The 26550-nt window shown below is 40.9% G+C and overlaps 4 protein-coding genes across 4 annotated transcripts in view; 2 read left to right on the top strand and 2 right to left on the bottom strand.

Annotated features, from left to right (window-relative positions):
• Window positions 1–26550, top strand: part of LOC134213654 (WD repeat-containing protein 75) — a 128259-nt gene that overhangs the window by 68339 nt on the left and 33370 nt on the right. The window lies entirely within an intron of this gene.
• Window positions 10094–11655, top strand: LOC134218069 (uncharacterized). Its single transcript, XM_062696934.1, has one exon. It carries the CDS (start codon window positions 10303–10305, stop codon window positions 11548–11550), a length of 1248 nt encoding a protein of 415 aa, XP_062552918.1. The 5' UTR covers window positions 10094–10302; the 3' UTR covers window positions 11551–11655.
• LOC134218071 (uncharacterized) lies at window positions 15470–16747 on the bottom strand. Its single transcript, XM_062696936.1, has one exon. The coding sequence runs from the start codon at window positions 16745–16747 to the stop codon at window positions 15488–15490; it is 1260 nt and encodes a 419-aa protein (XP_062552920.1). The 3' UTR covers window positions 15470–15487.
• LOC134218070 (uncharacterized) lies at window positions 16841–18240 on the bottom strand. Its single transcript, XM_062696935.1, has one exon. It carries the CDS (start codon window positions 18172–18174, stop codon window positions 16879–16881), a length of 1296 nt encoding a protein of 431 aa, XP_062552919.1. The 5' UTR covers window positions 18175–18240; the 3' UTR covers window positions 16841–16878.

Genomic DNA, 26550 nt, shown 5'->3' on the forward strand with positions numbered 1-26550 from the left:
TTCACAATTTATATCATGTCTTGTCTCTCTTGATAATGCAGTTTTTCTTGCATTACAAAATGATGTATGATGTACTATTTGAATGTCAAAGAAAACACCCTGATAAATTGAATTAACTTTAATTGGACTCGGAAAGTAAACGGTTAATGATCAAATTTCAACCGATAAGTTAATAATTTCACAAGTTTTTTTTTTATAGTTTTGCTTTGTTTAGTTTAAACTCCCAGGTTTAAACAAAGCTTTGTATCTGTGAAAGATATCTTGTATAAATGAAGTAATATGTCGTTTCGTTATTCGGTACAACGCATGTAGTAGCACGCGCTCCTCGATATGATGATTCACGGAGCCGGAACAATTAAGTGAGTAACACACAATCGAGGCTATATGCTATGGATTGACTCTTTGATTCATTTTTTGGGATAATTTTGCGAGTTGCATGACGTGTCGCTTTCAATATGATGTGTGATTTTTAAGATGCTTTAAATTAAAATTTTACGTCGTTTCGAGACAATATAAAAAACGCCGCCCTCTACCCATAGAATTAGTTCAAATGCTTGCGGGAAATATGCGGGAGTTGAAAGTCCATGCGTAAAATGCAGGAAAAAGTTGAGAACTTCTTGAAATTATACAAAAACTCCAGAAAACATATTTTATTATTTTAAAAGCATAGCTGTTCCACGTAACGTTAGAAACTATTCGAGGAACTATCCGGCTTTGTAAGAAGTATAATGAAAAAGATATTGAAACCAGATTGCTTCAATGTCCAGTCTAGAGCTCTTCTCGGCAGTGATGATGGAAAGCAACATGCCACCTACGTTTCGGAAGGTTCCTGAGACCAAGGAAATCTCCGAGAGTCCTAGAAAACGCTAATTAGAATTTCGTTGCAGCTTGTGGATTCCTGAAGAAGATGCTCGTTCGATATTTTCTTGAAAGCGACTCGAGTTTTGTTTGGAGACTTGTCGACCGTAGTCGATTTTATCACATGGCAATGCTGTATAGGAGAAGTGCTTTAGATTAATGAACAGTATTTGGTCGTAAACCAGCATAAGGATGAAGGAAAGACTGGCATAAACAATAAAGTATGATGCCATAATAAGATCAGGATGTGTAGCAATAGTAGAAATAATCAAATCCATAATAATTCTCTGGTCAAGGTAAAATAAGTCTCAAGAACTGAAAATAGATTGAGGAAAAAATTAGAGATAGGTAACAAGCAATGAAAAACATAAAGGTTATTATTATTATCAGGGAGGTAATTCTCACTCATTGTCACGAGCAGAGAGTGCTCCCTCACGCTGATTTTCGCCAAGAAATTGATTTGCGGGAAAAGAAAAAAGGTGTGATGAGAGATAACCATTTCTCCCTCACTACCAGTGCCACGAAAAGTTGATTTGCTCGTTTTCTCACTCCTTTCTTCCTTTTCGTGCCATCACCAATTGCAAAAAGAGTAGCATTTATGGAACAAACAGCCTGGTGGTATGGCTGAAGTGACCGCGTCCTATTACCATTTTTGTTAATTCATCAAGTAGACACGATTTTCGCTTATTTTCTTGGTTTGCTCTAGAGAAAAGAGGGGTAAGAGAAAGATGTTTCCGAAAAAAGATTCTCCTCCATCCCGAAAATCGCATGATTTCGTCTCATCGAAAGGAAAAGTACGAACCCTGGTTATTATTATTTTAATTAAAGAGATTTGCAGCTCTAGGATGGCTTAACTCTGAAACATGAAGGTGTTGGAGATCATGGATGCCAAAATATTGGCAGATACAAAAATGTTTATTCGGTCAACGGATTCAAAAATTAATTGTGGTTAAGTCTAGACCAGAGATTGGGCAGCAGGGACTATGTCCAAGGGCTTGACGATCCCTCCCCAGGCTATCTGCGAGTTGTGGTTCCTGCCTAGGCACAATGGTTCGAAGGCAGCCAAAACCTCAAAAATCGATTTTCGTATTTCGGTCGGAATTATATTTTTCTCATTTTATAGAATACTTATGTGGTTCAAATTCAAAATTTGAAGAAGTTCTGTAGAGTTTTGACTTTGTTACATCATTTTTAATTGAACATGAGTGTTGATTTCCAATTAAAAACTCTGTTTGACAAAGCGTTTAGATCAGCATCGTACGGCTTCAATTACATCGCTAAACCCAATATTATTTCAAGACGCCATTATCAGGGTCTTAAATAGTATGCCTATGTCAAATATAGGTGACAGAACTCAACTTAAGTTGACTTTATATACCAATTTTATTAAAATACTCACATTTTATTGATTGAAGTAATAAAAAAAATAAAAATAAAAAATGAAAAAAAATAACTAAAAAAAAATTTAAAACCCAACATCCCAAAACCCAAATTCCAACACCCACGATCATGTCTGTATGTGACAAAAAGCCTTAAAATGACATGATACGAACATAAAACCTACTTTTATGGACATTTTGAGGTTTTGGCCATCCTTTGTTCTAGAGCGAACCACTGTGCTAGGATGTGCCGCTCAAAGCACACAAGCCCAAGTCTTGGTGTTAGGCGGGACGCTAAGCAGACCTGACACGACGGCCCTCCGATGAGACAGGAGGTTTGCGCAGGCCCAATAAGCCCCATATAAAAACAACCATTACAAACGACATATGTAGAAGATACAATCGGCAACGATCTAGGCGACAAATAAAGGATCACGATTGGAAGCTTGGAATATGGAACTGCAAGTCGCTTGGCTTCGCAGGTTGCGACAGGATAATCTACGATGAATTACACCCCCGCAACTTATCGAAGTGGTAGCGCTGCTGCAGGAAATCTACTGGACAGGACAGAAAGTGTGGAAAAGCGGGCATCGAGCGGCTACCTTCTATTAAAGCTGTGGCACCACCAACGAGTTGGGAACCGGCTTCATAGTTTTGGGCAAGATGCGCCAACGCGTGATTGGGTGGCAGCCAATCAACGCAAGGATGTGCAAGCTGAGGATAAAAAGCCGTTTCTTCAACTATAGCATCGACTCTATGACACTACCCATAATTCCATTACCCCGAAGGCCACTACCCCGATTGCCAGTACCAAAAGTTCCTTTAAGAGTACCGTGGAAGTACCGTATTTGACGCAGGTCCAGACTTGGCGCACTTTCATATCAAATGATTCATAAAACTTGTTTTCGCCAAAAATATATCAAAGAATCAAGTTAGTTGGCTTTATTTGCTCTTCTTCTTTGCATATATGGCGTAAAAAGCATATTATCGATGAAGAATTAACTTATCCGAATCAAATATACTCATACTCATAATGCGTCAATTTTTCGCTTTCTTAACCACAATACTAAGGATCGAATGATCATTTTTTGCTCGCAAAATGACTTTTGTGAGAATTTTCGACCCCTACCTACAAACAGCCGAGTATTATGAGTAAGCTTTTCCTTTTATGCTGAACATTGCAACATTCGAACGCATATTTCAACCCAAAATGTTCTGCGTCAAATTAGGCTCACAATTCATTTTGATGTTCCTAATTAACCTTATCAGACGAATATAAAATGCAGTGCTTAGAAACCTCAATAATACTCTTAGGAAAAGCAGTATTCATTTTATTTTAACTAAATCTCTACTACTTAGAATATTAATCAACATTGTATTATTCCACTAAGTGTCCAACCCATGGTAGTATGCCTTATACTGTCTTCGATTTTGATGCGTTTTTTTCACGCGTTTTTTACACGGTATTTGGTTTGCAGTTTTTTTTTTGCTGGTTTTGAGATTCTCGCGAGAAAATAATATTATATAATAAATTAGTATCATACAATTAAATTTACTTTCTCTGTACGAAATTCTAACAGGCCAAAAAATGAACACATTTTTAATTAATTACTCTATTGCTATACTGTCGTTCTACGCATAATTGTCCCATGTATGTAGGAAATCTCAGCAAACATGGGACAAATATGCGTATGACGGCAGTATTCAAGCCACTAGTCAGGCAACCCTGAATAGGAAATCAAACAAAAATATGCCTGCCTTTCTTATATAAGCTTCAGTTTACGTTAATAGTTTATTGAAAAAATGTATATAAACGGTCAGCTCATATTTTTGAGATATATCTGCTGTTCAAGTAGCATTTTCATATTGGTAGCCTCAACGTTGTTCTAAAAATGTTCGTATACAGGTTGCGTTCCTTGTATCCGTCTCAGTTTATAGATTCAAAATTGCAGTTTACCAAAGAAAGTGGTTTTTATTACAAATACAACAGACCATGATAGGCTGGTTATGCAATGAAATGTCAAAGTTAGTTCTCCCGTGAATATATGTTTTGACATTACTCTTACACCTAATTGAGAAGCATTTTGATTGATGTATTGGGTACATGAAACTAACAAAACTCTTATATGCCACGTAGCATGTAACTTGCAGAACAACTGAACAAAAATAAATAAAATGCTGCGTTGTAAAATGAATTAACTTGTTGTTTTATAACGTGCAAAGTTGTATAAAAAAATAAGGCGTTTATTTGATTGAGTTTTAACATAATTTCAAAGTGCGTCAAATTAGGAACAACTTTGCGTCAAATTAGGAACATGGTAAAATTAGTGCGTCAAGTTGGGCACCTCAAGTACCACATAAAAACAGACTAAAAAACTAAGAAATAAACTTATATTTCGAAGTTTCATTATTTGTACACATTCTATAATAGTAGAAAGCTCGTTATGCAGAATATTAGGCGAATCCATTTTGCAATTATTTTTTCAATAATTATTCTTTTCAAAATTTTCTTAACTGCGTCAAATATGGTGCCTCCACGGTACGTCTTTCGCTTAAGCAGCTCAGTGAAGCTGATTAAGCAAAAAACGTACTCTTAAAGGAACTTTTGGTTACTTGGATACTTCGCCGAATACCATTTCCCCGAACACTATCCTGAATGAGCCAGTACCCCGAATAAGTTCTTATTTCAAGTTTATACTTCATTTCGGTGAAAAAAAAAATGTTACTCAATAAAAGTTCTTCCAGAATTCATATGAATCAACAATAGTTTTCCCTTCACCTGGAACTGTTTCAACGCAGTATAGCCGCCAACTTGCATGTGTTTCAGATTTGACGATTGATTGGTCCACGTCAGCAAGGCTACAAAGGCAACAAGGTTGAAGTTGCTCCTTGGTCGCTATAGTAAAAGCACCGGTTTCCGGATGAAGCGTGATCTAATTCTTAGAATCTACGATTGAATGAGTGAGTTAGTTAGTCTGATTGAGTGAGTAAAAGTGAGTGAGTGAGTGAGTAAGAGTTAGTTAGCAATGAGTAATAGTGAGTGAATGAGTAAGAGCGAGTAAGAGTGAGTGAGTGATTTAGAGTGGGTGAGTAAATAATAGTGGGTGAGCGAATGAGTAAGAGTGAGTGAGTGAGTTAGAGTGACTGAATGGAGCGAGTGAGTAATAGAGAGTAAGTGAGTAACTGAGTATCTGAGTGAATGGGTAGTACGAGTAAGAGTGAGTGCTCGAATGAGTAAGTGAGTGAGTGAGTTAAAGTAAGTGAGTGAGTAAGCGTGAGTGAACGAATGAATAAGAGTAAGTGAGTAATAGAGAGTGAGTGAGTGAGTAAGAGTAACTGAGCGCATGGGTAAGAGCGAGTGAGTGAGCAAAAGTGAGGGAGTGAGTAAGAGTGAGTTAGTAAGAGGGATTGGGTGGCGGCAGAGTGAGTAAAAGTGAGTAAGCGAATGAGTAAGAGTGTGTGAGTGAGTAAGAGTATGTGAGTGAGTGAGTTAGAGTGACTCAGAGCGAGTAAGTGAGTAAGAGTGAGCGAGTGCGTAAGAGTGAGTAAGTGAGAGTGAGTAAGTAACAGAGTGAATGAATGAGTAAGAGCGAGTGAGTGACTAAGTAAGAATGAGCTTTTGAGTAAAAATAAGTGAAAGAATAAGAGTGTGTGAGTGAGTAAGAGTAAGTGAGTGAGTTAGAGTGAATAAGTAATGGAGAGTGAGTGAGTGACTCAGAGCGAGTAAGTGAGTAAGAGTGAGCGAGTGAGTAAGTGAGTAACAGAGTGAATGAATGAGTAAGGACGAGTGAGTGAATAAGCTTGTGAGTTAAAGTGAGTGAGTGAGCAAGAATGAGTGAGTGAATAGGTGAAAGTGAGTGAGTAAGTGAGTAAGAATGAGTGCATGAGTAAAAGTGAGTGATTGAGCGAGTAAGAGTAAATAAGTGGTATGACTAAACGAGCGAATAAGAGTGAGAGATTGAGCAAGAGTGAATGAGTGAGTAAGTGAATAAGAGAGAGTGAGTGATTAAAAGCAGTACTGCAATTTTTCAATTTCAATGAGAGATATCACGCGATGTTTACATATCTGCGCCTCTCATTTTCTATAGAAACGCGATTAATGAAAGGCATACTGCAAAATTTTCACTAATTTTATTCCGTGACAGGACATGAAAGTTTGCAATATCTACTTTAGTATTGTGTTTATTACCGCTTTCAACTCTTTGGATTCAAAGAATATGATTGATTTATCGTCCAGTTATTGTTCTCTGCATATATCTATTAAACTAATTTAGAAATTTTAATTTTAAAACAAAGCACAACATCCTTTCATGACTGCAAAATTGATAAAAAAAACCCACGATTCTTTCATTTGGTCGTCAGATATAGAAAAAAGCGCTTTGCTCTCTGTCTTATGACGATCACGATCTTTTGCAATATTGATTAAGAGTAAGTGAGTTAGTAGGAGTGATTGAGAGTTTGAGAGTAAGTGAGTGAGTAAGAGCGGGTAAGTGAGTAAGAGTAAGTGAGTGAGGTACAGGTAGTGAGTGAGTAATATATTGTGTGTAGGTGAGAGAGAGAGAGCTCTGTTTGGTAGAAGCGTTGTTTTGAAGAAAGAATCCTCTCTCCTGTTCGCCTCATACAACGCAAACGCATAAAGAAGGCATTATCTCTTCTGTGTGCCCTGTACCTGGCAAATGTGTTTATTTAAAAAGTCATTATCTCCTCTGTGTACCTTGTACAGGGAAAAAGGAATAATTTAAATAAGGCATTATCTCCTCTTATCGCCTTATACCGGGCAAGCGTATGAGGAAGGCATTATATCCTCTGTGTGCCTAGTGCCGAGCAAACGTGTACATTTAAAGAAGGTTTCATCTCCTCTGTTCGCCTTATACCGGGCAAACGCAATCATTTGAAGAAAATATTATCTATCCGCCTTATACCGGGTAGACGCGTGCATTCAAAGAAGGCATCTTCTTCTCTGTTCGCCTTATACCGGGCAAACGCATTCATTTGAAGAAAGCATTATCTCCTCTGCAAACACGCCCTATTGAAAGAGACATTATCACCCCCTTACTATATTTCGTAGAATAGTAGTTTTCCTGGTAATAATGGGGTGGAATGACAATTTAAGTTAATTTGATGAAAAATCAACATTGTTGGTTAAATCTTCAATGCGTTTTTCCAAGTAACTCTAACTCTTTTCTATTCTTTGCAAAGATTGTCGTTTTGCATTCATCGATATCTGTGAGTGTGAAAAATTATACTGGAAAGCTACAGATTCGAAATATTTTTGGGGTACTGACCTTTCGGGGTACTGTCCCATTCGGGTTAGTGGCCTTCGGGGTAATGACATTCGGGGTACTGGGGTGGAGCCCACCCAGTGCGACTTGTGTCGGGTTGAATGGTTGGTACTGGAATGATTATTCGGCTACCCTACAGTCGCGCTCACGACGGCGGCGATGAGATTGACCGGAGAATATGCTGAGATTCATGTATTTCCAACTCGTGAGCAACTTGACGTCTCCAGTACATTGTCAGTGTACCCCGAAAAATTGGTTCAGGTGGTTCTGTCAAACTTACTTATATCGGGAGCATTTCTCGATTATGGCGTAAAAGGTTAAAGATAAACCTATTTTTTTTTAATTTTTATTTATTATAACATAACTGCATTACTCATTAGTTATTTTGGTATAGGCTCGTATATATTCAAGCACTACGGGGCTGGGTACTTAAAATATAGATAACACTACAACGTGGTTTGTTGCTGGATTATTCGAAACGAGTATTTATAGGGGTACCAACCCGGGAACAACTTGACATCTGTAGTACGATACCACTGTACCCCGAAATTTTGGTTTAATAAGTTTAATTGTTTCTGACAAACTTGTGATTATCTGAATCATTTTATGAAAAAAGCGAAAACGAAGGTAATGTCCAGTACTAAATACCGTGACAAAAATCAATTCAAACTAGAATTGATATTAGGAAAGAGGCGGTAGCTGATGACTCTAAGATGACCGACTGAAGTTTGAAGGAGCGATTGCCAAAACAAATCAAACACGGAGATTTGTGAATACACATTTTATGTGTTGAAATCACCCACCTTCAGAAGCTATATGAAGCTGTCAAAAAAGTGGGGGATTTGAAAAACTGCTGAATGGGTGGAAAATACCCACCTTTAGACAGCTCTGTGTTGTGCGAAGCATGGGTGTTTTCCACTCGTTTATGGTTGAAAAAATACTTGGCAGTTTTTTTGAAAACAATTTGTGTCGTTTGAATTCAGAAGTCAATAATAAGGGCTATTTGTTGAAAAAAAAAGTATTTATCAAGTGTTTATTTTTACCCCAATGTTATCCTGGATCTGCCGCTTTTGTCAAGTTTGAAGGTAAGTGTTTTTGATTCTACCAGTTGTTACCAAATATCCCTGACTTCAAAGGCATTTTGTGTTTCCCATATAGATTATCACCGTCCCGAAATTGTTTAATCCTATGACGGCTGGACTTGAGGAAATAAGAATATCCATCCAGAAGGACTTGAGAAGCAGTTTTAGTTATTCTCAATCCAGTTGAAAACCGGAATTGGGGGATAGCGAAGTTGGATTTTTTTCACAATCCGTACGTTAAACCTAACTTCGGAAGTGATGCGCTGTTTTCATATCCCTAAGCGCTATTCAGCGCACCACTTCCGAAGTTAGGTTTAGCGTACGGATTGTGAGAAAACTCCAACTTCGCTAGCCCCCAATTTCAGGTTTCAACTGGATTGAGTATAAAAAGAAATCAAATAGCTAGTTTGAAGTTATAATATGTATATTTTATTATGGAGAGCAATAAATAAATTATGTGTTGTGTTATATAATTTAAATATTTTGTTTCAATATTAGTTTATTACCAAATCCTCTGAACCGCTAAATTATTTAGCCTAATGGGTATTTTTCACCCATCTGGATAAATTTTGTTTTGGAGAAAGTGGGTGAAAAGTAAACATCACTTTTGACGTACAAGCCTCGTGCCCACAAATGGGTAAATGCACTTTACCCATCTTATGGGTTACTCCACTTATTTCCAAGATGGGTGAAAAAACACCCACTTTTGGGTTTTTCCATTTCTCCGTGAATGGCGGAAATTTTACCGACGGTTCATTTTCATCGATAGGAAAACAGATTCAAGCAACGACATGCTACACATTTTTCGGCTACCTAGTAACGGAACACGTGGGCATCTAATGGATAGTAATCAAGCATGCTCGTATGATTTTGCGTAGTTCCAAATCTAAGCAATCTTAGTTACCATGATCGTTTTGCTTGCGTACCAACCCAGTTTGCGTGCGTTTTGACAGTTTTTCCATGGGAAAACTAAGTAAGTCTAGTCTTCTGCTAGTAAGAAATAAATGTAATTCTTTTTCAATGCTTTGTTTTTGGTGGGATGAACATATGAGCTATGATATTAAGTCCAGGAGCAGCAACCCTAATGACACTAGGGCAAAATGTAACGATTGTATCAAAGAAAGGCACCAGGGTCTTTTTTATGTGGATTTCATGAGTGTTAGTTAACCTTTCCCCAATATGTGGAGGCGCGTGGTACATCATAGTTTAGTGCCGCTGAAGCATTTTGCCACATGGTAATTAAGATGGTTCAGTCCAAAACTGAGAAAATGTAAACTGCATAAATTCATAATTCAGTTTTCCTTTCTTTGCAAACCATAAAAGAGAGACCTGTTTTGAGAATTTATGAATGAAGCAAAACAAATGGCAAAACAGCTGACGAAAAACGACTATCCGTACCGGCAACACCTAAAAAAATCTACCTGCTATCAGCCAAGTTCACTTTACCGTGCCTCATTACTCGTTCCGATTTTGTTTTTCTTGCCATCCACAACACATTCTAGTTCGTTTGTGTAAGTCTGGACACTTGTATTATCAATTAACCTTCCAGTCCACTCTCCCGGTTCAGAGCAATTCAGTGACAATGCGACCGTTCAAGAGTGAGTGAGAATTGTTGAAATTATCTCCGCTTTGCTGTTTATATCAGCTTGTATCAGTATCATCCCATCCGAAGTGCTAGATAGTACGAAGTTTACAACCATAATGAATCCGGAAAAGTTCAACCTGCATAGAAACGACTTGGAAGCCATCGTTAAACGATATTACACGAATCCAAAGCTGCACTTTAAAATCATTTCTTCAGATGTATCTCGTTTTAGCGGTAGTCGCGTTGGATACCTCGGAGATCACTTCTTCCTGAAACTGGAAGTCAATCTTAGAGACAATGAGAATCAGAAGGAAATCCTGAGCCTGTTTTTGAAAATCATTCCAACCGCCATTCCCGCCCTGACCACCTATTTGGAAGCAATCGGAACTTCCCGAAAAGAAACCCGTCTCTACACCGATCTGTTTCCTCGAATGCAGCAGTTCACAAGATTTGCACCCAAAGCTTATCTTGCAAAAGATGACCGACTGTTGGTGTTGGAGGATTTAACAGTCGAAGGCTTTCGCTCTATCGAAGGCGCTGATATGGGAATACTCGACAACGCACACCTGGAGCTAGCGTTGGTAGCGTTGGCCAAACTTCACTGCGCTTCGTTGATGTTGGAAACGAAAACGGGACGTACTATTCCGGAGCTGTGCCCCGGGGCATTAGACGAAAACTGCTGGATACTGAAAGACAACAATCCACGGGTGGAAGAGCTGGAAAATGCCATCCAAGTTCTGTGCGAACTGGTGAAGGTCATCGAAAAAGATAACGCAGATTTGCCAAAAATTCTTGAGAAGTTGCCTAAATTTGTTTTGCAAATTTATGAATTAGTAATACCTTCGGACAAATGTCGGAACGTTGTCAGTCACGGCGATCTGTGGGGAAGCAATATGTTGTTTAAATATTCCAAATCGACGGCCACTCCAGTGGACTGTTTGATTGTTGATTTTCAGTTCGCACGATACGTGCCTCCGGCTTACGATGTAAATATGCTGATAACACTTACCACTACCGGTGGCTTTCGAAAACAGCATTACAGTCGATTGATTGATTTCTACTATGGAACTGTTAGACGAGAGTTCATCTCCCAATGCCTTTCACCAGAGGAAATTTTCCCGGAGCAACAGTTCCGCGACTCTTGCGAGAGGTACAAAGTTTCGGGGGTTATCGATAATTTTCTCATGAATCATGTAACGCTGTTGCCGAGGAAGTATGTGGATCGGGTATTCTCCTCCCCGGAAGAGTATAGCAATTTTAGTGGAGAAGACAAGGTTCGCATGTGTCTGGAAGTGTTGGACAATGACTCGCAATACCGAACAAGAATCAGCGGAATCATCAAGGACTTGATTGATATGCTGTGAAGCATTGTCAGATTTTATCATGGCATTCCTCAAATTAACGAACATTCCATTCTAAACTCAATGATATTTGTTACTAAGAAATATAACTGATATTTTGCTTATTGATTTGACTATTGACTGACTGAATCCGAAAGCTCTAATTTTCTCCTTTCTCGTGCAACAAAGTTGTTCCGAAAGGCTATCGTTTCACTCCTAGAACGATTTTTATAGAAGCCTTGGAGACCCAAAGTATTATATACCAATCGACTCAACTTGCCGAACTGAGTTGCATTCAAAAGTGTCACTATTGAATTTGATAACAATCGGCCGTTTTCTTTGAAAGTTGTGAGACAAATCGGGCCGTACAAGGTTAGTGTTTTGAATAAATTCGAGAAAGGTAGCAAATTGAAAACATATTTTGATGTCGACATCAAACTAAAATTATGATTTGTTTTCCAATTCTAATTTTTGTGATTGATCACATTTTTGATTTTATTTTGCTGTAGATTACTAAATTGTGTGATATGAAATTCAATTGATTTGCTAACGAAAACCAACATCAAAATTAGTTTTCAATTTGCTTTCATCGACAGCAGGAATAGTTTTCAATTCGATGTCACAGTAAGATTTTTCTGTTATAGATTTCGATCTTTGAACCGTTTTGATCCTTTAATCAAAAGGATATGAACCTGAGTATAATCAAAATTTCACAACAACAAAATTAGTTATCGATCTGCTCTCAAGCTTTACGGGTACTCAGTAAAATAAGTTGGGTTTAAGTTCATTTTTACCCTTCCGTCAGACTATTACCGGATAAGGGTCAATCAAAAAGAATGAAGAACTCAGGAAGTTTTTTGATAGGAATATAAAAAATACAGAATAATACAATTGTTACTCGTGGCATTCTGAATTTGGAATTTTCTAGTAATGCATTTCAATTCATCCAAATATGGTTCTCATATTCTCTTGGTTGTGAATGTTTTATTCTGCGACTTCAAATTAGAATAACTCATTTGTTAGCTGTACAGTGTGCCGGGAATTGGTCCATTTTTATTAATGTGGAGTTTGAGTAAAATGCCTTCAGCAATTTCGTTCCGGCCATTCAGGGCCACACATTTTGGCGATCCTACCAGTCTCTTTTTGGATCCTGTCGCTGATTTCATGTGGTGAGTTGATTTCAAGTGGTTAAATTGTGAAGAGTGATATATTTTAGTTGCAAAATCACAAGGCGCGTCTGGAAGGTTTGTGGTTTGCAAAATCACAGGACGCGTCTCGAAGACTTTCGAAAAATGGTTTGACCTTTGAAAAATGGTTTGGAGTTTGCGAAATCACAAGATGCGTCTCGAAAATCGTCGGGAAAAGGGTTTGTGGTGTGCAAAATCACAAGACGCGTCTCGAAGATCGTCGGAAAATGGTTTGTGGTTTGCAAAATCACAAGACGCGTCTTGAAGTCGGAAAATGGGTTGTGGTCTTTACATCACAAGACGCGTCTCAAAGACCGTCGGAAAATGGTTTGTGGTTTGCAAAATCACAAGACACGTCTCGAAGACCGTCGGAAACTGGTTTGTGGTTTGCAAAATCACAAGACGCGACTCGAAGTCGGAAAATGGTTTGTGGTTTGCGAAATCACAAGACGCGTCTCGTAGGCCGTCGGAAACTGGTTTGTGGTTTGCCAAATCACAAGAAGCGTCTCGGAAATGATTTTTGGTTTTCAAAATCATAAGACGCGACTCGAAATCGGAAAATGGTATTTGATTTGCAAAATAACAAAACGCGTCTCGAAGACCGTCGGAAACTGGTTTGTGGTTTGCAAAATCACAAAACCCATCTCGAAGACCGTTGGAAACTGGTTTGTGGTTTGCAAAATCACAAAACCCATCTCGAAGACCGTGGGAAACTGGTTTGTGGTTTGCGAAATCACAAGACGCATCTCGAGGACTGTCGGATAATGGTTTGCGGTTTGCAAAACCACAAGACACGTCTTGAAGACCGTCGGAAAATGGTTCCAGGTTGGCAAAATCACAAGACGCGTTTCGAAGACCGTCGGAAACTGGTCTGTGGTTTGAAAAATCATAAGACGCGTCTCGAAGACCGTCGGATAATGGTTTGTGGTTTGTAAAACCACAAGACACCGTCGAAAAATGGTTTGTGGTTTGTAAAATCACAAGACGCGGCTCGAAGTCGGAAAATAGTTTGTGGTTTGCAAAATCACAAGACGCATCTCGAAGACCGTCGAAAACTGGTTTAAGGTTTGCGAAATCACAAGAGGCGATTTGAAGTCGGAAAATGGTTTGTGGTTTGCGAAATTACAAGACGCGTTCCGAAGACCGTCGGAAACTGAATTGTGGTTTGCGAAATCACAAGACGCGTCTCGAAGACCGTTGGAAACTGGTTTGTGGTTCGCAAAAGCATAAGACACGTTTCGAAGACCGTCGGAAACTGGTTTGTGGTTTGCAAAATCAAAAGACGCGTCTCGAAGACCGTTAAAAAATGGTTTGTGGTTTGCAAAATCACAAGACGCGTCTCGAAGACCGTCGCAAACTGGTTTGTGGTTTGCAAAATCACAAAACACGTATCGAAGACCGTCGGAAACTGAATTGTGGTTTGCATCGTTAAATTAAAATAATCCAGAAGAAAAACAAGCCTATCCTATGCTAGAACATTTTTTTGCGTTATTAATAATTAATTAATAAGAGAAGGGGAATCTGGGGTTTGAGTAAAAAACCTTCAGCGTGTGTTTATAGATTCACACCTCAGCGTGTCAATCGCCGAGCAGCAAGCCATGGTTCTGCCACTTCTGGTCAAAGTTTGTCTTTTTTGAAACACGAAAATTTCCCGGGGGGGAGGGGGGTGGTAGTGGGTCCAGGAAAATTTCGTAATCGAATTTTTATTTCTGATGCCAAATGTCTTAGAAATGCATGACACGTCAAGATCTGGTGTTATACAAAAAAAATGACTTTTCAGGATCGATTTTTTTTTATGCCAAATGTCTTCCAAAAAGTTTGTTTAGGAGATAACATCACATCTCCCAAAAAATTGCAAACCCCTAAAAAGTCATTTTTTTCAAATTTTTCGTTTTGTTTTACTGGTAACAGCAGATCTTGACGTTTCATGCATTTCTAAGACATTTGGCATTAAAAATAAATATTCGATTTAGAAACCAATTCAAAACGGAAGCCATGCACAACTTAGGACTGATTCGCGATTTGGGCGTAACTTTTTTTGTAATCAAACATTGGAAACTTGTCATAAGACGAGTCTGTACTATTCCATTTAATTCCACTACTTTATTGTACATTTGACAGATACGTATTTCGACCTCAACAGTAAGACTGTCTTCAGTGTCTCGTACTTGACTCGACTTGAAGAAAATGTTCGGTTGAAACATTGGAAGGCTAATTCCTGCTAAAGAAGGAATTCATAGAATTTAGAATCGATAAAACAATGTTTTTTTAGAAAATTATTTTAGGCTTTTTAGTGGAATGTCTTCACTTGTCATAAGACGAGTTTGTACAATCCTATTTAATTCCACCACTTAATTTCACCTTGACAGATACGTATCGTCGTCTTCAGTGCCTCGTACTTGACTCGACTTACGAAGTATGTATCTGTCAAGGTACAATTAAGTGGTGGAATCAAATGAGATTGTACAAACTCGTCTTATGACAAATGTTTGTTTACAAAATAAATTACGCCCAAATCGCAGATCAGTCCCGAACTGTTGTGTGTGGCTTCCGTTTTGAAAGGGGTGCCCTTGAAAACGCGAGTGCATTTAGTTCAGGATTCCGGGAGGCTTGTCCTTAAATACGGAACTGATTTTGCTTTTTTGTTAAATCCATTTGCGAGTGACGAAATAAGCACCCAATAGTGAAACGATGTCCCTTATGGCATTTTTCCCTTGACAAGCATTTTTTCGGATTCAAAGAAGTTTCAATAAATCGACAGTTTTAAAAACTATTTATTGTTGTAGAATTTCAGTATCGATAAGCTCGTCCAACATATCCAAAAGTCGGGTACGGTACGGGGGGTCCTCTTGAAAAGCTTTCAAGCAGATTGCCACTTTCGATTTCGGCATAAATCCACAGCTGGCGTCCGGTTCTGCTATCACTTTTTGAATATAACTTTGAGGTAATAACACTTCAGGGCTTATCAGGCAGGCGTGAATCGATCCAGCTGTTTTATAAAATCCACATGACTCCTTGAAAGCTTCCAAGCCGATGACAATCTCATGCGGAGCCAAATATTTCTGAATTTTCGTGTAGTAATCCATCACCAGTGCATCATAGTGCTCCTTCCGGAAAATTCGAGACGTTGAAAGACTGATCAATAAATTGAGATCGTAAGCAGGTGGTACATATCTCGACATTTGAAAATCCACTAGAATACAATCTTCTGGAATGCCGACTAGTGATCTGAACATCAGATTGTTATTCCACAAATCACCATGACACAACACATTCTGGAACTGTGAAGAGGGTTTAACAAAATCGTAAATTCTTCGAATTACCTGGGGAAGATCGTTTGAAATAATATTCAACCGTTTGATATTCTTCTCCGAGAGTTTCACCACTTCAGCCCAAAATTGAATCACATTTTCAACGTCTTTTCTCCGGATACTGTTCACACATTCAACCCAGGCGTTTTCATCTAACACACCAGGGAACAAATCCGTCAAGCTCTTTCCTTCAATCTTTTCGACGATCAACGAGCCGGCGTGCAAACTAGCCAAAGCATCCATTACCTTTCGTAGTTGGAAACCATCCAGAAGTCCATTGTTTTCGGTTACGATGTCATACCCTTTGATCTTCAAATTCTCCATAACGATCAGCCTGTTTCCCTTGGCGTGAAACATCTTAGGTGCGAATTTTTTGCCACTTAGCGCCTGATGAATTCGCGGCAACACCTCTTCGAATAATGTGATCTCCTTCCGGAACGTTCCGATGTTGCCAAGATATTCCAGCAAGCACGGATTGTTTTGTGGAAGTGCTTTCACAAACAACGACAGTTTGTGATCAGCCTCATCTTGCGGTTGATTCGTCCAACGTACGTTTACTCGCAGTGCGTAATGCTCCGCAAGAAATCCATCCACACTCGTACTAAACCGTTCAACAGTGTGATCGAGCACGAAAAACTGATCCTTTGAACACTCCCCAACCCTGGATACGATCGCAATCAGCTCATCGATACTGAACTCCGGCACCACGTTTGAGGATTCCATTTCGTCAACTGATCCCAGTACTAAACTGCTGTTCCTTATTTCAAGCTAATTATGTTCGGTGGAATGTTTACATCTTGTGCGAGATATACAAACTTGGGCGACAAGATATTTGCTATCTCGTATACGACCTATCAGTCAAGATTCGGACATGCATCACCGTTTGTGCAGTGCAGTTCGGGTAGTAACTCTTGCACCATATCGAGCATTCGGAGGCGAAATCTTTCGTCGTTTTTAAACGCATCCAGGCATATGTTGACCTTTGGTTGGGGCATGAAACCGGAACATTCACTGGCAAGTTCGAACACTTGATCGATGAAGTTTGACGGTAGTAAAGTCTCCGGACCGATGATGCAACCGTGGATTTGACCAGCAATACGGTAGTGCTCGCAACTAGCTCTGAAGTAATCCTTGCTGTAGATGGTGGAAGCATCGATTCCGTTGCTAGTTAAAATATGGCGAAATATTTCATAGTAGCCATCCAATAACGTGTTCATATGCTTACATCTGAATTCGAAAGTGGTGGTCAACGAAAGCATTAAATTAATATCGTAAGCAGGTGGAGTGTAACGAGACAGTTGAAAATCAACCAGAATGCATTCCAGTGGAACTCCGGAGGACGAGTCTCTGAACATTATGTTGTTACTCCAAAGATCACCATGACTGAACACGTTTCTCCATTTCGTCGACGGTTTCACATAGTCATACAAACTTCTAATCGTACCCGGCAGCTTAGTCAATATATCTCCTAACTTGGTTGAATCACGTTCTGCAACTCTCATGAATTCGCTCCACAAAACAATCACATTTTCGACATCCCGTGTTCGAATGCTTCCTTCTACTCCGGTCCATGCGTTTTCGTTTAGTACTTCAGGAAACATTTCAGTAAGTGTTTTACCTTCCCTTTCTTCGAGCAATATTGTTCCGGCATGAAAATAGGCCAAAGTTTCCATCACTTTTTTCAAATGGTCATAATCCATTAGACCGCTATTGCCTTTCAATATATCGAATCCTCTAATTTTAACATTCTCCATCACAATCAATCTATCTTCTTTAGTTAACAGATACTTCGGAACGACCTGTTTTCCACCAAGCACTTTTTCAATCTCCGGAACGATCCTCTCGCAAATCGCCACTTCCTTCTGAAAACTACCAATCTCGTTCAAGTAGTTTGCCAGTACTGAATTCCCTTTCGGGACTGTCTTCAAAAAGAAAGACAATTCTTCAGCTGGCTCTGGATGATTGCTTCCGGAAGCAACCACCACTTTCAGCGCAAAATGATCTGCCAGAAATCCATCCGGGCTTCCCCCAAAACGTTCGATCCATGCCGACTGTACCGCTGGTGGTTGGATTTCCCGGTTGAGAAAATTCCGTTGTACAATTCGTTGAATATCTTCGTCTGAAAGATCCAAATCCGATGGTTTCAACATGATGTCTTCCTGGTAACTAACCCTACAACGGCACGAGCTGGTACTAGACGCTAGAACAACAGTTTCTGTGCTCAGGTGAGGTAGTTGTTTTATTATAGGGCCGTTATAAATTATGTGGATTAGATGATCCAAAAGATAGACAAACATAGGAGCTATCTCTCACGATGAAAGTCTTTTGGAAAGTGTTTTTGCGTCATGGAAATATTGCATGCTTTTGGGATTGTCCTAGACTTTTTCCCAGGGTATTGGGGATGTCAAGTTTCATATCAATTTTATTTAGTTATCGCTCATTTTAACGGCACATTAGAAGAGTCAGAAGAAGTAATTGCATCTAAGTTTGATGATTATTTTGTCGAAAGTGTTTCAACCATTAAGCGATCTATCGAGCTAGTGGATGAACCTGACGAAATAAAACAGCCAGTCAATACTTGTTATAAGACGAGTTTGTACAATCCCATTTAATTCCATTTAATTTCACCGACGACTTAAGTCAAGTCAAGTACAAGACACTGAAGACGACCATACTGTTGAGGTCGAAATACGTATCTGTCAAGGTACAATTAACTGGTGGAATTAAATGGGATTGTACAAACTCATCTTATGACTAGTGAAGACATTCCACTAAAAAGCTCAAAATAATGTTCTTAACAGCCAGGTTCGAATGTTTTCGCAAAATTACACTTCAAGAACTTGAAATACACTGAGGTCGCTTTTTACGCGTTTTTTTTTACGCGGATTTTGGGATTTACGCGGTTCTTGGGATTCACGTGGGTTTTTTGACGCGGATTTAATTTTTCACGCGATTTTTCGAAAACAAAACATGAATTTACGTAAAAATTAGAAAAAGTTGATTTTTGATCGATTTTTGCAAAAGACGTTTTCTACGCGGATTTCGGATTTCACGCGGTTTTCAAAAAATATTCTAAATCTTTTTTAACGGAAAACACTTAGAGTATTTAATGGAGGTTCGATGCTGGGTCGTAAGAGCGAAGGCCGTCAGTCCCGAAAGTCATTTGGCCACAGCCGTTAGGCCGAATGAGCAGTAAGAAGGGAGAAGTGAGAAGTGAGAAATGAGAAAAAGTGTGCAATGGTCGTTTGACAGAACGAGCCATTTGGCCGAAAATGTTGTAACGGTCAAAAATGTCCGTCCACCAGTTTGGCCAAATTACATTTACGGCGATTGGCCTTATTGAACGAAAATTCGTAACCTCTCTACTTTGTAAGTCATTATAAGCCAAAAGTCATCTAAACAAATCCCATTAAGCCGAATTGAACGTAGGGGAACAGACGGCTTTGGCAGGTTTTGTTCTATTATTGGCAGGGGGTTTTTGTCGACCGAATTTTATGAAATTTGGCCACAATATTGGGCCCTCCTTAGCCGTGCGGTAAGACGCGTGGCTACAAAGCAAGACTATGCTGAGGGTGGCTGGGTTCGATTCCCGGTGCCGGTCTAGGCAATTTTCGGATTGGAAATTGTCTCGACTTCCATGGGCATAAAAGTATCATCGTGTTAGCCTCATGATATACGAATGCAAAAATGGTAATCTGGCTTAGAAACCTCGCAGTTAATAACTGTGGAAGTGCTTAATGAACACTAAGCAGCGAGGCGGCTCTGTCCCAGTGTGGGGATGTAATGCCAATAAGAAGAAGAAGAAGATTCTTTGATATGCAAAGAATGTTTGGGCCAAATTTGAGCATAATCAGTCATAAAAAACCCCCCTGCCAATAATAGAACAAAACCGTCATTACCCCTATATCCGAAACTGTAATGGTTTGTCCGCAAAAGTAGTTTGGCCAAAAGCGAAATATAGCCAAAAGGGACATTTGACCGAACTGGTAATTTGGTCGAAACAATCGTCAGACCGAATAGTTCATTTGATCGAAAATTTCGTTTGTTAAGCGGTCATTTGTCAGAAGAAGCCATTTGGCCCGAAAAAGACATTTCTTCGAAAATGCAAACCAACCCTTTCTGCCAAACGGCATTTTCTGCCAAATGACCTATTCGGCTAAACGACTTCTTAGCCAAATGATCGATTCGACCTACGACACTTTTCGCAAGTAAATGCCATTCGGCCGAAATGGTTGTTCGGCAGAAAGGACATTGTCGGGCCAAATGGCTCTTGCTGCTAAATGACCATTTTAACCAAATTGCATTTTAGTCAAATTATCTATTCGGTCAAACGACTTTTTTGGCCTAACAGCATTTTCAGTCAAATGACCTATTAGGGCAAACAACTTTTTCGATCAAATCACCAGTTCAGCAAAATGTTCCTTTCGGCTGTATGTCGCTTTCGACCAAGCTATATTTTCGGTCAAACCATTTTCGACTTCATAACAGATTCAGATAAACGTTCAGTTCGGCTCGGCTATGTGAAATTTGGCAAGCTGACTTTTGGCTTAAAGGCCTGTATCGCCTTAAAAATTAAAAAAAGGTTACGGAATTCTGTTCAACTGTCATTTGACAAAAAGGCCATTTCGCCAAACGATTGGCCATTGTTGACCATTTATCCATTCAGTAACTAATTGTAGATTTTTTGAGAATCTACAATGACCTTGGCAACTTTACCTACGTTTTGTGCAAGGGCTCATGCTATGCTATTATTCATTTAGTAATTGACATTTGGACGTATGTCAAATAACATTTTCTGCCAAATGGCAAAAGGCATTTTCGCCTAATGATCTCGGCCAAACGATCGTTTCGGCCAGACGACTTGTTAGGGTAAACGGCTTTTCGGACCAAATTTCGGTTGTCATGGTGCTTTCGGCCAATCGAATTTCTTAAAAAAATGTTGAGCAGTTCTCCGTTAAAAGCCAAACATTTTTTTTTAAACCTACATTCTGAACAATCTTCCGCGGAAACTTTGAAGAATTTCGTGAAAATTCCAGAGAGTCTCCCGCGGATATTCCGAAGAATGTTCTATTTTAACGTTGACTATATGCCAAACTATTCGTCTAGATTGTCAATCTAGATTGAGAGCATTCCTTTTATCAGTCACAAGCTCCTACAATTATGAAGATTTTCTGTGTAAACTTTGAAGAGTACTCTACAGGAACTCAACAGGAAGTTTCCGCGGATATTCCGAATATTATCCTGTAGAAATTTGGAACAACTTCCTGTAAATATTCTTATGAGAAAGTCCAGTAAAATCCTAAGAATTTTTCGCAGAAATTCCAAACAATTTACCAAATATTATCCTGTAGAAATTTGGAACAACTTCCTGTAAATATTCTGATGAGAATGTCAAGTAAAATCCTAAGAATTTTTCGCTGAAATTCCAAACAATTTACCTTGGGGAATCCAAAGAGCTCACCTTGGTAATTCCAAAGAATTCTTAAAACTTCAAAATAGCACCCGTGGAAAATCTGAGAATAATTTCCAAATGAATATTCTGGAAACACTTGAAGTATTGTCTTGGGAAGTTGATCAGATTTTTTTCCGGCGAAATTCAAAAGTTTATATAATTAATGTCTTGAAAATATCCAAAATGACCAATTCAGCCAACGAAATTATCGGCCAAATGGTGCTTTCTGTCAAACGACCTTTTCGGCCAAAGGGCAAATTCGGTCTTTTGAGCTAGTCGGTCAACCGATATTTTCAGGCTAATGAACCGTTCGAACAAATTACGAACAAATAACTAGTCTTCTTCTAAATAGTCTATTCGGTCAAACGATGTATTCGACCAAACAATTTACAGCCTTATAGTCTTCGGCCAAATGGTTTTCTGCTGAACGACCCTTTTTCATTCAAAAATTCAATTTCAACGAGAAATTCTTTGCGATTCACGGGAAATCCTTCGCAATTTCCGCACGAGTTTTTTCTTAGTTTTTACGGAGAGTTGTTTTTCGATATTTCAATAAAAAATTGTATGGAATTTTCAAGAAAATCATCAGTATCAAAACATTCTATGGAGTTTAAACGTGAGAAGTAGGGATCAACCAGGAAGTTTTTTGGACTTCTTAAAATTTGAATCGGCGTGGCAAATTTAAAACGGCGGCGCGCCGATACAAAAATGTCGGCGGCGGCGGCGCGCACTTCTAGGGGAGTGTGAAGTGAGAAGTGAAAAGCGAGAAGTGAGAAGTAAGAGTGAGAAGTGAGAAGTGAGAAGTGAGGAGTGAGAAGTGAGAGGCGAGAAGTGAATAGTGAGAAATGAGATAAAGTTGTGATATGTAAAAAGTGAGAAGTGAGAAACGAGAAGTGATGAGTGAGAGCCGAGAAATGAGAAGCTATAAGTGAGAAGTAAGAAGTGAGAAATAAGACGAGAAGTGAGATGTAAGATAGGAGAAATGAGAAACGAGGAGTGATAAGTGAAAGCCGAGAAGTGGATGGAGAGAAGTGAGTTGTGAGAAATGAGATATGAGAATTGAGGAATGAGAAATAAAAAGCAATATGTGAGATGTGAACGTGAGTACGACAGCTGCCCAAGCCACGACGTCAAAATCATCATAGGAGATTTGAACGCTCAGGTTGGCCAAGAGGAGGAATTTAGACCGACTATTGGAAAGTTCAGCGCTCACCGGCTGACGAACGAAAACGGCCTACGACTAATTGATTTCGCCGCCTCCAAGAATATGGCCATTCGCAGCACTTACTTCCAACACAGCCTCCCGTATCGGTACACCTGGAGATCACCACTGCAGACAGAATCACAAATCGACCACGTTCTGATTGATGGACTTCTCCGACATTATCGACGTCAGGATATATCGTGGCGCTAACATCGACTCTGACCACTATCTGGTGATGGTTAAACTGCGCCCAAAACTATCCGTCATCAACAATGTTCGGTACCGACGACCGCCGCGGTACGACCTAGAGCGACTGAAGCAACCTGATGTCGCCACTGCATACGCGCAGCATCTCGAGGTAGCGTTGCCGGAAGAGGGTGAGCTCGATGGGGCCCCTCTTGAGGACTGCTGGAATACAGTTAAAGCAGCCATTAACGACGCAGCGGAGAACAACGTCGGGTATATGGGTCGAAGTCGACGGAACGATTGGTTCGACGAAGATTGCAGACAGATTCTGGAGGAGAAGGACGCAGCGCGGGCGGTCGCGCTGCAGCAAGGTACCCGGCAGAACGTTGAATGTTATAGACGGAAGCGGAGACAGCAGACCCGCCTTTTTCAGGAGAAGAAACGCCGCCTGGAAGAAGCGGAGTGCGAGGAGATGGAACAGCTGTGCCGTTCTCAAGATATACGCAAGTTCTATCAGAAGCTCAACGCATCCCGCAAAGGCTTCGTGCCGCGAGCCGAAATGTGCCGGGATAAGGATGGGAGCATCTTGACGGACGAACGTGTGGTGATCGAAAGGTGGAAGCAGCACTACGAGGAACATCTGAATGGCGCTGAGAGTACAGGCAGTGAAAGTCAAGGCAGCGGAGGAGATGACTACGTCAGTTCAGCGGACGATGGAAGCCAACCAGACCCACCATGAGGGAAGTTAAGGATGCCATTCAACAGCTAAAGACCAATAAAGCAGCTGGTAAGGATGGTATCGGAGCTGAGCTCATCAAGATGGGCCCGGAAAAGCTGGCCACTTGCCTGCACAAACTGATAGTCAGAATCTGGGAAAACGAACAGCTACCGGAGGAGTGGAAGGAAGGGGTTATATGCCCCATCTACAAGAAAGGCGACAAACTGGAGTGTGAGAACTTTCGAGCGATCACCATCCTTAATGCCGCCTACAAAGTGATATCCCAGATCATCTTCCGTCGTCTGTCACCATTAGAGCACGAGTTCGTGGGAAGTTATCAAGCCGGCTTCGTTGACGGCCGCTCGACAACGGACCAGATCTTTACTGTACGGCAAATCCTTCAAAAATGCCGTGAATACCAGGTCCCAACGCACCATCTGTTCGTTGATTTCAAGGCGGCATACGACAGTATAGACCGCGTAGAGCTATGGAAAATTATGGACGAGAACAGCTTCCCTGGGAAGCTTACCAGACTGATCAAAGCAACGGTGGATGGTGTGCAAAACTGTGTGAAGATTTCGGGCGAACACTCCAGTTCTTTCGAATCGCTCCGGGGACTAAGACAAGGTGATGGACTTTCGTGCCTGTTGTTCAACATTGCGCTAGAAGGTGTCATGCAGAGAGCCGGGTGTAACAGCCGGGGTACGATTTTCAACAGATCCAGTCAATTTATTTGCTTCGCGGATGACATGGACATTGTCGGCCGAACATTTGCAAAGGTGGCAGAACTGTACACCCGCCTGAAACGTGAAGCAACAAAAGTTGGACTGGTGGTGAATGCGTCAAAGACAAAGTACATGCTTGTGGGTGGAACCGAGCGCGACAGGGTCCGCCTGGGAAGCAGTGTTACGATAGACGGGGATACCTTCGAGGTGGACGAGGAATTCGTCTACCTCGGATCCAACAACGTTAGTCGTGAAATACGAAGGCGCATCATCTGTGGAAGTCGGGCCTACTACGGGCTCCAGAAGAAACTGCGGTCGAAAAAGATTCGCCACCGCACCAAATGTGTCATGTACAAGACGCTTATAAGACCGGTTGTCCTCTACGGACATGAAACATGGACAATGCTCGAGGAGGACTTGCAAGCACTCGGAGTATTCGAGAGACGAGTGCTTAGGACCATCTTTGGCGGTGTACAAGAAGACGGTGTGTGGCGGCGAAGAATGAACCATGAGCTCGCCCAGCTCTACGGCGAACCCAGTATCCAGAAGGTAGCTAAAGCCGGAAGGGTACGATGGGTAGGGCATGTTGCAAGAATGCCGGACAGCAACCCTGAAAAGATGGTGTTCGCTTCCGATCCGGCAGGTACGAGACGACGTGGAGCGCAGCGAGCGAGATGGGCAGACCAGGTGCAGAACGACTTGGCGAGCGTGGGGCGTATTCGAGGATGGAGAGATGCGGCCTCGAACCGTGTATTGTGGCGTCAAATTGTTGATTCAGTGTTATCTGTATAGATGTAGACTAAATAAATGAATGAATGTGAGATGTGAGAAGTGAGAAGCAATCAGAGAGAAGTGAGAAGGGAGAAGTGAGGTGTGTGATATGAAAAGTGAGAAGCAAATAATTGAGAAGTGAGATGTAAAAATTGAAAAAATTAAATAGAGATGGAAGATATGAGAAGTGGAAAGTGTAAAACGCGAATTTGACGTCACACGTTCCATTGCTTGGATTGCAATCGTGACGTCATGCTCGTTTGGCTACACTACTTGAGAGTTCGTTTGTCTACACTCGTTTTCGCCTCACCTCTTCTGTAGAACTTACAATGTCTTATAATCTCTATACTTTCCGATTTGGGTACCATATTTAGACCACTACCCGGGATGCCGGTGGTCGTCGAGAAACTCGATAACATTATCGAGTTCGCAAGCGGAAGGAAAAACATCAGTAAGGAACTGAAACACAACCTGCTGGTGCTGTTCGAGTCGTAAGACAAGAACAGGACGCTTTCATCAGCCACCCAGGGTAAGCGAGAAGGTCACAACTGAGGCCTTCTCCTTCTTCTTCACTTCTCGGCCCAGAAAAGTGAAAGGCACCAACCAGACGCAAGTCGCCGGGCCGCAAGAGAGAACCTGCCGGCCAGTGCCATCGGTACAAGAGTAGAGGCCTTGTTGGTGAAAACTGATAAGCATAAGTACGCCGACGTCGATGCAGGCGACCGAAAAGCTTTCGGCGCTGGAACAGGACGCGCGAAGCGTTACACGCACCAAAACTGGTGAAATGATCTTGGTGCTGAAACATGGAGCGCAAGCTAGCGGGACGACTGGCCCAACCCTAGCAGCACACAAGCTTCACATAGGTTGCTGCAACTCATATGTGACCAGATTTAGACACAATCAAGATGCTGCAACCATTTTTGTCTGACTTGTGCTGCTCGGGAAGAGATCTTGGGTGACGGCGCCGAAGTGAGGTCGTTGGGGACGGAAGTGACCTTCCAGTGCAAGCAACTGGACGAGGTCACGAACGCGGACGACGTTGTCTCTGCCGTCAGAGAGCAGTGTGGTACAAAGGTCGTCCATTTGGCACGCAGCTAGCCTACACTAGGTCATGGAGCGAAGGATGTTGAAATCGGCTGGTCAGTGAGCCCAATAAGCAAACTTCAGCCACATTCAATGGACAGGTACTATTGCAGTCGGGACATAAGTCCTGCGACTTTAAGGGCCCAGACCGTAGCAATCTGTATCGTCATTGTGGAAGGGCACAAGGCGCAGGAATGCAATAAGTCACCAAAGTATCGATCTGCGCCAGCAAAAAGCAAGCATGTAATCACGTTATGGGAGGACCTCCGTGTCCAATCGGAGAGGAAAACAAGAAGAAGCCATGCAAGCAACACAGTTGAATCTTAACTACTGTGCAGCGGTCCAGCAGCTACTGTGCAGTCGGTCTCGGAGTCGAACCCATCCTGT

The sequence above is a fragment of the Armigeres subalbatus genome, chromosome 2, assembly GCF_024139115.2.
Source record: "Armigeres subalbatus isolate Guangzhou_Male chromosome 2, GZ_Asu_2, whole genome shotgun sequence".
In the NCBI taxonomy this organism is placed as follows: Eukaryota; Metazoa; Arthropoda; class Insecta; order Diptera; family Culicidae; genus Armigeres; species Armigeres subalbatus.

What these genes read in the sequence shown, in the direction of transcription:
- LOC134218069 (XM_062696934.1), top strand. Translation starts at nt 10,303, where the DNA reads ATGAATCCGGAAAAGTTCAACCTGCATAGAAACGACTTGGAAGCCATC.
- LOC134218071 (XM_062696936.1), bottom strand. Translation starts at nt 16,747, where the DNA reads ATGGAATCCTCAAACGTGGTGCCGGAGTTCAGTATCGATGAGCTGATT.
- LOC134218070 (XM_062696935.1), bottom strand. Translation starts at nt 18,174, where the DNA reads ATGTTGAAACCATCGGATTTGGATCTTTCAGACGAAGATATTCAACGA.